At 37.9% G+C, this 12874-nt stretch overlaps 1 protein-coding gene across 3 annotated transcripts; it reads left to right on the forward strand.

Moving 5' to 3' along the window:
• The first annotated feature begins 846 nt into the window (after positions 1-846).
• On the forward strand, positions 847-11115 carry LOC121328176 (serine protease 23-like). Of its 3 annotated transcripts, none has more exons than XM_041272730.1 (3): positions 847-945; positions 1204-1459; positions 9885-11115. In XM_041272730.1, the coding sequence occupies exon 3, from the start codon at positions 9898-9900 to the stop codon at positions 11020-11022; it is 1125 nt and encodes a 374-aa protein (XP_041128664.1). In that variant the 5' UTR covers positions 847-945; positions 1204-1459; positions 9885-9897; the 3' UTR covers positions 11023-11115. The 3 variants fall into 3 exon arrangements, with proteins under 3 accessions (XP_041128664.1, XP_041128665.1, XP_041128666.1); XM_041272731.1 differs by lacking the exon at positions 847-945 and adding an exon at positions 6931-7022 and having other exon boundaries at positions 1024-1459; XM_041272732.1 differs by lacking the exon at positions 847-945 and adding an exon at positions 6931-6970 and having other exon boundaries at positions 1024-1459.
• The last annotated feature ends 1759 nt before the right edge of the window (positions 11116-12874 follow it).

The raw sequence follows: 12874 nt of genomic DNA on the forward strand, positions 1-12874 counted from the left end.
GATTTAAGATAAAGTGTGAGACTGTGCCAGGGGCTATGAACAGTAATCCCTACGACATGCCATTTAACCTCTGTGCATTTATTGTAATATCATTAGTTTTAATTGTTTAATACACTGAATGATTCATGATAAGATAGACCTAGGAGTTGTGAAAATGTATGTGGCCAAGATTTGGTATGTTTGTTTTGTCAATAAATCAGTAAAAAGCAATTTGCATCTATTTTCCAGAAAGTGCTACAGGCAGAACTTGAATGGTGTTGTTCAAAGAAACCAACTGCTTGACAACAGAACATGACACCCTACACCCGTAGTCCACTGGTTTCAATACAGACAAAATGAGTAGCAATGAAGTTTGAATAAATGAGTGGTCTCAGCATAAAAAATGCATATGGTAGAAATGGGTAGAAATGGGGCTGGTTGAGCAAGGACAGAAACATCTGCTCCCATCCTATGCAGAGTATGGAAGGCAAGGTTTTGTTTTGGACTAAAAACACATGCATTGTACCAAACTCTGACAGGTAACCATATAGGGTGTGTTTTTATCAGTTCTAACACTGTAATTAAATGACAGAATAGCTTGACATGTTATACTCAGCTTATACTCAGCTATATATATATATATATATATATACACACACACACACACACACACACACACACACACACACAAACAAAATATGTGCATACATAATTTGTTAATACATAACGTGTGCTATTTTATTTGTCATTATTCATTTACCGTAACTCAAGCCCTCCCCTCACTGATGCGCCACACTATTTTTAAAGTCTCAGGGCAGACTGGGTAAACAAATGTTTTGCAGTTTCCTTTGCACTATAAATGGTTTAGAGTTGTACCCGTCAAGCTTGATGTTATGCAACTATTGTAAACCAAGAACACTTGCTATGCTGTGTTATATTAATAAGTGTACTGACATGAATGTACAGGTATATTAAAATGCAAAGTTTCTGTTGTGTTTGGTATGTGTGCAGAAATAGTGGGCTGTGAAGCGCAGAGCGGACTACGGGTGGGTTCTGATCACGTGGACAGAGGCAGAGGTGGCTAAACTTTGAAAGAGTTTCTGCTCGGAGGAGACCCGTCATCATTCAGTGATTTCTCACTGAAGGCACCTGCATGGTTTGAAATCTCCCATTCTCCCTCTCTCTCACCCTCTCTCTCTCTCTCTTTGTTCGCCTGTCTTACAGTTCTTATTCGTGTGTGATTAAAAAGTGAAGAATATAAGGAAATCAATCTTGGAAAAGGTGGGAAGACGCAGGATTTCCTGAAGGTTTAAAAACCTCCGGATTTGTTCTTGCGGCTGAGTCGCTCAACGAGTTCGCTTCGCAGTTGGTTTTTCACTAATGCAAAAGTAGGAGCTGTTCGCCCTTTCCATCCGCCAATTTACCTCTTGAAGTGAAGGAGAGCTGCTGCAGGGGTGGAACGTTTTGTGAATGTGAACAGGTAAGCACAGTGAGCGTGCGGGTCTATAGCACCGCAAACAAACTAATTCAATAAAATGTATACAGTCAGAACAGACGGGAGATCGGTGGGAGGAATGTACTGTACAGACTTGTTCATAGACAGATAGCTGCTTTTCTTGATGCTTCACTAATCTAGATTTCATAATGAGCAGAGGTTTTGATAAAGTAATGTTTGATGAATATTTGATGCACACAGAGGGAAAACATAATCATAACGCACTACTTGTGCAATGTATTATTAAATGTCATGTTATTTTCTTATTCAACAAACAGGTTATCAAAATTAAACTCCATATAAAATACTTTCTGTTCAAGTTTTAAATGAACGTTTCTGATTATTCTTAGCGATGTTGTTATTGCATTAGCATTAGAGAACAAGCACCCGCTGATTAGCGGAATATTTTCTCCAAAACGATCGTACTGTGAGGGTTCTGTGAACGCGCCTCATGAAGTGGTCTAGTTAAAGATTGTAAGAAAGTCAAGATCCTGTTCATATCGGTATACTGTAAAATAGAAAATGTGCCATGGCAATTCAATGATTGTTCTGCAACTAAGAAACCCCTCATTCTGTGATGGTCGGTAAGAAATGGTCAATTCCTCTTTACAGTATTTGTTTCACAATGTCCTATTGTAAGTGACTCTGCATATAATGCACAGTTCACAGCTTACCTCTGTAAAGCGCTTTGTGATGGTGGTCCACTATGAAAGCCTATATAAAAATAAAGATATATTATTATTATATGCAAATGGAATTATATGAACTGACAGTATTTGTAATGTAATTATTTACAAAGGCTCCATATTACTGGTCTATTGAATTCTAAATGGTGGGTTTTACTGTTGTTCAGTCGTTTTAATTGAAACAATTTAACAATGTTTAATGAATTTTAGTTTCTTCAACATGTTGATTTTCTTTTTTTTATTAGAGTTCTCAAGTTCCCCCTTCTAAAGTTGCCTTAACAGTTATTGGTGTTCATTAGCATGGTGGTCAACTCCATGGTGTTCAGTTACCCATATCAAGTTTAATTCCCAGTGACTCAAATGTCGTGCATATAAATACTATATGTGAGCAGACTTCTGTAATTGCATATTACTTTAGCAATGCATGAGGGCTGATACTGAGTCTTAACAGGGATGCTATATAATGCTTTTTAGCTTGCTTGTTTAATACTGGTCTGTAATTACAATACCAACACGTACAGTAAATCTTTGTGAGCTGTGTTTAAATGCACCCAGCTCTACATCCCCGTTACTCTTCAGTGGGAATTAGTGAAACTAAAACTGAACTCTGTGAAATGCATTATGGATGTAGCAGCATATGAGTTGCCAGGATGGCAGTGATCCAGATGGTGAGTCTGCAAGGGATTTTATTAGGAGAGAGGTGAGCATTTCCTTTAGGTGAGTTGAAGATGGAAATTTGTGAAGTCTTGGAATCGGAAGCACCTTCCAATTGAGCTCCTTCTATCAGCTAGCTGTCAAAGTAGGTCAGATATCCATTGGAAAAGAAAGATAACTCAAATGCTAGGTTTGTTAGGTTTAACTCTGTTGAAAAAAAAGATTTAAAGACTTTAAAGTGAATAGGGCCCAAAGTGTGTGAAGCAATGTACAGTATTAAAAGGGCCCTGTAATAAAGCAAATTATTAAAACAGTTAGATGCACAGAAGTTCAGTGGGGTTGGTTTTGTTTTGTAAACCTATCCGAAAAATCTGTATCTGTAAACCAGTAAATCAATGGTCACCCATAGCAAGTTAACAGTCTCCTAGACATCAGAGTTCATTAGTCTTCCGAAGCCTCAAACAGAGTGTGTGCCCAGTGACATCATTCAAGTACAAACCATAGGCCAAAGGAGCTCAAGCCTAAATATCATAGCAGTTCATTGGTCCGAATGCACACCTCTCTAAATATCATAGCAGTTCATTGGTCCGATTGCACACCTCTCTAAATATCATAGCATTTAACTGATCTGGATGCACACCTCTCTAAACATCATAGCATTTAACTGATCTTGATGCACACCTCTCTAAATATCATAGCATTTAACTGATCTGGATGCACACCTCTCTAAACATCATAGCATTTAACTGATCTTGATGCACACCTCTCTAAATATCATAGCATTTAACTGATCTTGATGCACACCTCTCTAAATATCGTAGCATTTAACTGATCTGGATGCACACCTCTCTAAATATCATAGCATTTAACTGATCTGGATGCACACCTCTCTAAATATCGTAGCATTTAACTGATCTGGATGCACACCTCTCTAAATATCGTAGCATTTAACTGATCTGGATGCACACCTCTCTAAATATCATAGCATTTAACTGATCTGGATGCACACCTCTCTAAATATCGTAGCATTTAACTGATCTTGATGCACACCTCTCTAAATATCATAGCATTTAACTGATCTTGATGCACATCTCTCTAAATATCATAGCATTTAACTGATCTGGATGCACACCTCTCTAAATATCATAGCATTTAACTGATCTGGATGCACACCTCTCTAAACATCATAGCATTTAACTGATCTGGATGCACACCTCTCTAAATATCATAGCATTTAACTGATCTTGATGCACACCTCTCTAAATATCATAGCATTTAACTGATCTGGATGCACACCTCTCTAAATATCATAGCATTTAACTGATCTGGATGCACACCTCTCTAAATATTGTAGCATTTAACTGATCTGGATGCACACCTCTCTAAATATCAGCAGTTCGTTGATCCGAATGCACACCTCACATTGCCTGCCCAGTTCCTGGTCAATTCAGTTAGGACCCTATGCGATAAACCTAACCAGATCCCAGCCTATATAGGGCATAGCCCTGAAGTAGACATGCACAAGGAAAAGAGAGAGGTCCACTGTTGGACTCCACGGTAATTGCCAGTCTTGAGGCAGTCAAGGGCAACGATGATGGCCAATGTAGTGGCATCAAAGACACAGATATGAAACTTGCCTGTGCAAATGGATTATTTTCAAAGAGTAGTTTTTGGTCTTTGCTTTTTAAATGAATTACTTAGAATTAATGTTACTTCAGATGTGTTTTGTGCTACAATAGATTTATTAGAGATCCTACAGAGAGAGTTGTATTGACATGGCACTCTTGCAAGATTGGTTAGACAAAAAAATGTAGGAGGGAAATATGAATAATTTTAAATAAAAAATAGTCAATATTTAAATTATTTATTCACCTCCCCTGAACTTGAAAACAATCTCGAATTTTATTATACAAATATATATATATATATATATATATATATATATATATATATATATATATATATATATATATATATATACTATATATTTGTAGAAAACATCACGTCAATGATTGTAGAATATATCCGATTTGCCTATTTAATTTAGAAACGCATACATTTAGCATGGGCACCTGTCTTTGGCCAGAATTGCTTCCTTCAGCCTGGAATGCATGCAACGCAAATATTTCTGGCACAGATTCATACCCCAGTCAGTCTGACAAATTTCTCTGCAGGAAGCTCTTCGAGAGCCTATTACCCATAACGTCACCTTCACCCTGTGCGCGCTGGATAGAAGCAGGCGGAGACAAGGGCTTTAAATTAAAGTGTTACAGAACGCCCTCTAGCGTTTACAGTAAACACACATCGTGGGTCATGATCACCGGTTTTTCAAAATTTAATAAAGTGATCCGGATTTTGTAATCTTGTATTTTGTGATCGAGATTACTTTTATCTGGATCATTTTGATCCGGTTTTTCAGAAAATGTCACTGCTGGATTACATTTATCCACATAACAAATAGTCACGATTACGAAATCCATTTTTTTAAGTGGGCTGGTTCGTAATAGTGTAGTTTTTTTTTTGTTTGGCCATTATTTATGATATATCCTAATTTAACAAAATAAATAAGATTGTGGTAGTAATGAGTAATACATTTTAAATTTAATTTAAAAAAACAAAACAAAAAAAACAACAACAAACAAACAAAACTTTGGAACAAAGTATGTGTTTTTAACATCTTCCTTGTCGGTCGGGAGTCCAGCATCTCAGACGAGTTTTAAGGAGGCTTATGTGAAGGCGTATGCTTTATTTTTATTATTATTATTATTATTATTATTATTATTATTATTATTATTATTTAATATACTACTAAATACGTGTTTTCCTTTTTACTTGCATGTATAAAAAAAAAAAAATATCTAAATATAACATCCAATTTTGACATATAGTGTGTGTTTGATATGGCATATAGGGTTGTGCTCGCTATGATAATTTAAAAGATAAATCCACCTGCGCAGTTTTGGATCAAAGTAATTGTGATCTCCTCTTTAAATTCTGAAAAACACAATTGCAACATTTAATATTGATTAAAAATGCGATCGGATTACCAAAACGAAATCTGGATCACAGTAATCCCGATCACAATGTTTTTTTTTTTCAAAACATCAAAATGCGATCGGGATCCACATTTCGTTTTGGTGATATATTTTATGTGAGTACTTAGTGTGTGCAGATTTGTCTTGAGTATCTTAGTGTGTGCAGATTTGGTTCCCTCCTGCAGCAAGACGATTCCTAGTCTCCCCACAACACAACAATCATTTTAGGTTTCAGTAAGATTTATCTGATGAAATATAGTTTTACTGTTAGGATTGGAATAGCTGAAAAAATAAGTAAACCAACTTTTGGACCAACTTTAGTTACCAAAACCCCTGTATGGTGTGTGGCACCGGTGTGCTGTTCAAATGAGCCATAAAAAATACAGGGTCTTCAGATGTGTCTGATCATATGAAAACAGTTAAACAAGAGAACAGTAATAGACTGCAGTGACCTGTGCAAAGTCCCTTTCCAAGGAGATGTCATGTATTGCAATGCATGGTCAGACAGATACTTAACATTACTGTTAATAATTACTGTACAGCACAACTGGGGCAATAGAAAACCACAAGCCATCTTGCAGAATGTTTACTGCAGTTGGAAAGCTTGATTAATAAAATGTACATGCCAGAACACATTTATAAAACCAACTTTATTGACTGTGAAGGAAATATGGGTTTGATGTAACAAGAGAGTCATATGAAGACACACCATGGTATATTTGTAACTGTGCAGCTTTATATTATGCATTTCCATACTTTCCTAGGAGTTTGAAATGTGTTAATCAGTTTACAAAAGAGCAACATCTGTTTGCTCAAGCGGTATTAAAGATTTGCAATCTGCAATGACCTGTAACACACCCACTATGGTTTACCACAGTAAAGCCCAATTTAAATGGCAGGTAAAACCTGACTTGAACTATTGCAGAAATACATAATAAACTTTAGGGCGTATGAACCTTAAGAATGTGCTAATATTAGTCTTTAAGGACACAAGCAGCTGCGTAACTCTCCCACAAGTTACCTTATCTAACTGTTCCTTACACATTACTTCATTAATCATTTTCGCCTGCCCTCTTCACAGGCTACATCCCAGGCCCAGCAGGATGCGGTTTCTATCAGAGGTCATGTGACTTGCCTGTGCTTGCAGAGTGAGCCATACCAGGTCTAAGCAAGGTTAGCCATAGTCCTTGCTTTCATGAAATACATCCAGCGAATACCTGGCTGCATCTGTGTTTGCAGAGAAAACCCTCCCCTCTGGGCTACAGTTACACTATCAACCGCCCAGGTGTCGTCCTTTACAGTGAAACAAAGCAAGTTCCTATCTAGTACATTGACAAGATTCCTTAGCAATATTCAGTAGAAAGGAAAGTTTATAGTTTGAGTCTGGCTAATCAGTGAAGGCAAATTAATAACTGGGTTTTTATGGGTGAGTGCAGGAGTTTTACTTAAAGATCCATGCCCTGGTTAATTTAGCCTATAAAAGGCTGCATGACATCATGTATAATGAATGAATGAATACTAGGTTTGTAGGGTCAATTAGAATAGCTTAAGGACACAAGAAGGATCAGATGCTGGCTTGTTTTAATGAGACGTATTCTGTAATGTATAGATCACCATGAAATGGTTGGATGGAGAATGATCATCTTGTCACGTTTGGACCCCTTTGTTTGCGAGTTTTGTACGCTTTAGCCTCATTCTAAGGCTGACCTTGGGATCCGAGCTTCCCCTTGTAGTGTAACAAGGTACTTATTATAACAAGGTTAACCTTTAGACTGCAAGGAATTCCTGGGGTATTTGTTTTAATTAAAGGCTTTGTTCACAGAGACATGCAGGTTTTCACGTATGACGGAATGCCCATTGATAAACACTTTATATATAAACTTGTAGATACAGAAAGACTGCCACATTTACACTAGCTGACATTTCATATTTATTTCAAAATTAAGGAAATGCAAAACAAGGGATCATCTCAGTCAATGGAAAAATACTTCTAAACATTTCTTCTACCCGACTAGATGAAGTCTCCTAAATCCCATCTCGCATTTGGCCCTTGTGTAGGAGTTGGAGACCCCAGCTCCCTGGTCTCAGCAATAGAGTAGCCGGTGCAGTCAGCCACACTGCCAGCAGAGTAGCCGGTGCAGTCAGCCACACTGCCAGCAGAGTAGCTGGTACAGTCAGCCAAACAGATACAGCACAGGGGAAGCATGTGAAAGCACGGGGAGTGTGAAAATAGCAGTTTTCTCTGATAGAGGAAGGGTGGCTATGGGCCCTGTTTAACAGTGATTAACATGAGTTCAAACTCTGTGAATAGTGCTGTGTGTCATGACATGCACTGCAGACAAGCTCAAGCGTTGAAAATATTGTTCAGACAAGGTCTGTTTGATACAATAGCACTAGGCAGTGTCTCACCATGTGGACTGCTTCCATTGAAAGACAAGTTTATGGCTAACCAGCAGCACAGAACATAGCTGGACACTGGGCAGATCCATATTGTTGTATCTGGGCTGCTTTACGCATGACAAGGTGTGGTTGTAGCATGCAAGTTCCTGTCTGTGCTGAGGTTTGAGGTTTGGGTGGGTATGCATGTGTCCACAATATAAGACAATTTTTGTTAAACAAACAATGCAAGTGTTCAGATAAGTATTTAACATTTAACATTTAGAATAGCTTTTAGTTAAGTGCCTGGGTGTGTGTTGCTTTGTAATACACTGTACAGTAAACTAGTTTCTTTTAACCAACACCTTATAAAAACGAACACACAATTAAGATAATTTCCTGTCTGCTCTTCAAGTATTTACAACCTTAACAACTCCCTCTATTCAGCCCATTTAAGCCCTCAATTAAGCCCGAGGGGAATTTTTAGGTCATATTTTGTGAGTAAATTCTGACCATTTTTAAACATTTTTATTTATGCAGATGTTTTGTTTAGCCTATTTTTCTAAACTTGTTTTACAGCCTGGATGGGGTTAAAATGCCCCAACCAGATAAAATGGTGAGAATGCGTGGTCAGCAGCCAGCGATTACTGCCAAACTGGCTGTTGACCAAAAGTATGAAACCTGTACCGAATGTGGTCGAGGGATACGCTAGGTAACTGATAGCCAGTTAATCCCTCGGCCACAAACTAAAAACAAGCAGCTTAGGCTGAATGGGGGTTAGTGTGTTCAGAGGCAGAACGAGAGACGTTAGATAAAAATAATACTTCTAGAAAGCTGGTTTTACACCAGCACGATACTTCTTGGTTCCTTATCTGTTGTGTTTGTCTGTTTTGGCCAATGTGCCATTTTGTTTGTTCAGTGCTTTGCTTAAATCTATTAATATAAATTAGTGAGTGTTCCATTAAAGGCATCAGTCAGAATTCTACAATGAAGGAATAAATAAGCTAACTGCTGCACCTATTCGAATAAGTGTTTTTTTGTTTGTGTTGTGGTGAGCTTCCAGGAGCTTATCACATAAGTGAGATAGGTAAATAAATAAATAAATAAATCTATTAACCTATTAAACATTCTCTTGCCTTGATATTACACAGTATTGCAATTAAGATGTGTTTTTTTCACAGCCTGTTCTGGTCTAAGAGAAACCATGTAGCCATATGAATTATACTGAGTTTGTTTAAAAAAAAAAAAAAAAAAAAAAAAAAAAAACAATTTAAAGACACATTACACCTTATGTGTGCATGTTAACTTGAAAAATGTTTCTTGTCTGCTATATATAAGCTCTGCTATCAGCCACTTTATTGTCCACCTGCACAACTAAATATCAATTTGTAAAGAAAAATTAACTGTACAAATGAATACGAAAGGAGTGAAAATATTAACTTATAAAAGGCCAAAAATCCTAACTGAACCACAAACGTGTCGTGTGACCCCTGGGATGTCGGTCGACTCCCTCGTAGGTTCATCACTCAGTAAAACTGTCTGAAAGCAGGGCTTTATACCAGCTAGCACACTGGCATGATAGCATGTTAGTTGCATTATACATCTGTTTCTATTAAATCTTCCACCAGAGCCTGTAACTAAAATGTACTCTTTCAACAGGTTACCTTCCAGCATGGCACCTTTGCCGACTCTTCTCCTCCTCCTGTGTGCCGTCAGAAGCGCTTTGCTCTATCATCCCATCTGGAAACCCATATGGCCGGTGTCCAAAGTGCCAGTGGTATTGCCTCAGCTGACTGAACATTTAGATGCCCCAGAGTTCAATGCCGAGGCCAAGCTTGAAGTAACATCTCTATGTGGCCCTGAATGTCACAAGAGGGCATCAGTGCCCAGCTACGAGGAGCTGAAGGAGCTCCTCTCCTATGAGACTCTGTACTTCAATGGGAGCTTGACCCAGACCAACGTTAGCATCTACGGCCTGAACATGGCAGAGCTGGCTAGGACCCAGGGAACCAAAGGGAGGTCACGGGCTAAGAGGCAAATATATGGCCATGACAGCAGGTTTAGCATTTTTGGGAAGGACTTCTTGTTAAACTACCCGTTCTCCACTTCTGTTAAGGTCTCGACAGGTTGCACAGGGACTCTGGTGGCTGATAGACATGTCCTGACAGCTGCCCACTGCATTCACGACGGGAAGAGCTATGTCAAGGGGGCCAAGAAGCTGAAGGTGGGTTTCCTGAAGCCAAGGCAGAAAGATGAGAGCAGCAACCAGACAAGGTCCCACCTCCCTGAGAAGATGAAGTTCCAGTGGATTCGGGTGAAGCGCACCCACGTCCCCAAGGGGTGGATCAAGGGAAACGCCAATGACATCGGCATGGATTACGACTATGCCTTGCTCGAGCTCAAAAAACCCCACAAGCGACGCTACATGAAGATCGGCGTGAGTCCAACGGCTAAACAGCTGCCAGCAGGGAGGATCCATTTCTCAGGCTATGATAATGACCGCTGGGGAAATCTGGTCTACCGTTTTTGTGATGTACGAGAAGAAACCTACAACCTCCTCTATCAACAATGCGATGCCCAGCCCGGGGCAAGTGGCTCTGGTGTGTATGTGCGCATGTGGAAGAGGGAGCACCGACGCTGGGAGCGCAGAATAATTGGCATCTTCTCAGGGCATCAGTGGGTGGAGCGTGATGGCATGCCGCAGGATTTCAACGTGGCGGTTCGCATCACCCCCCTGAAATACGCACAGATCTGTTACTGGATAAAGGGCAATTACGTGGACTGCCGGGATGGATAAAATGATATACATAAATGAAGCAAATACATAAATACAGCTGTGGCCAAAAGTTTTGCATCACCTAGAATTTTAGGATCGAGACATTAATTTTTTTTATATATAACAGATATTTTATTTAACATCATGTAACACCGTGTAACAAATTTTTTTTTTTTTTGGTTCCTGGGTAGTAAGTGTTATTTCCTAATTGCTTATGCCTCAAAATTTACAGTATAATCGTAAATCTCGAAAAACTACTCACTTCTAAATCTTTTGTAGTCATTTTTGTATTACTTTAGTATAAATACATGTTAATTTGGATTCATATGTTGTTTTTTTCTGACTTTATGTGAACGAAAAAACACAAAAGCGCCCGTTTTCTCATTGGAAATAGTGATATTTTAAAATGTACCTGTCCAGGTCACATAAGCAAAGTTTGTGGGGAATAATAGCCATTTTCTATACTTTTGAGGCATAAGCAATTAGGAAATAACACTTACTACCCAGGAACAAAAATTGTGTTACATAGTGTAATCAAATAAACTACAAAATGATAAAGCAAGTCTACCAGAAACCATAATAGTAGTACAGTATTTCATGTTATATTTTGAAATGTCACATTTTTCAATTGTCATAAAGTACATGGAAAACTACGAAGCGGTAAGTAATTCAATGTTAACGTTACATTTTTCAGCAGGTTTCGACTATTAGTTAATTCTATAAGTTGATGAAAAACATTTGGCCATAGCTATACAGACAAACACTAAAAAAAAAAATAGCACTTTTAAAAATAAAAATAAATAAAAGGAAGGTGTTGCGTCCCTAAAAAAATACCTGAACTGTGCATTGAAAAGGCAATGAACCCCTCCCTTCCAGAACTCTGCTTCAGATTGTATTACACAGTTATAGGTTATGGGCAGACAAATCAAAGCGGCTGTGGTTGGCTTGTAAATGCCCCTTTCTGTTCCTAAAATGCCTTAAGTTAAAACGACCATGCAACCTATCGCACTTCCAAGCAGCCATTCAACAGAATGTTTTGACGTCTGCCATGATGTTACAGTGGCACCATCACAGGACATGGACATCTGAGATCTGGAAAGGACAGTTTAGTTTCCCTTTGGTCATTCGCTTGACCACCTTGTTTTTCAAGTTTAGGGTGCTATATAGTGGCTTTTTAAGAATGTTATGCATAAATTAATTTGAAAAGGTTTAAGGCCTTATATTATAAAGACACACGTTTACATTAATTCCTGTTGCTTACTTTAAGTATTGCTGTAACCTCCAGTCATGTATCATTTTCACAAAGTTCTTTATGTTCTTCTAGTGACAAGAACCCATTTCATTTTTAGTATCTCCTAATGTACAAATTACAAAAATATTGCTAATAGTTCAAAGTAGCACTTTTTTTAATCATCAAAAATGATTTTTTTTTCTTGTTTTGAGTCCTGTTTGGTTTGATGAGATCCAGTAGGTAATTCAGTAATACAAAAGCTGTTTTTTCTTCTTTTTTTTTTAAATGAGCTGCAATCTAATGGAGATTTGAGGATAGTGTTTGTCTACTTCGTAAAAAACATTAACATGCTATACATGAAACAAAAAAAAAAAAAAAGTGAAATCAACTTTACAGCACTATAATTTGTACAGAATTAGTTGCAAAATGTTTAAACAAAGATTTGAATAGAAGTTTGTTACAATTTTGTTTTGAATTAAAGTGCAGTTTATAGAATTATTTCACTGCCTACAGTGTCGACCTGATAAAGCTCAATGGAAGGGGTTAGGAGTATCCAACTGTGGCAACCTCCAGCAATCTGAGAATTTGAGTATCCAGAAATTCAGACTCATTTGTTTTTTTTTTTCTTGGTATATCTGTCTT

Source organism: Polyodon spathula, chromosome 15 (assembly GCF_017654505.1).
Source record: "Polyodon spathula isolate WHYD16114869_AA chromosome 15, ASM1765450v1, whole genome shotgun sequence".
In the NCBI taxonomy this organism is placed as follows: Eukaryota; Metazoa; Chordata; class Actinopteri; order Acipenseriformes; family Polyodontidae; genus Polyodon; species Polyodon spathula.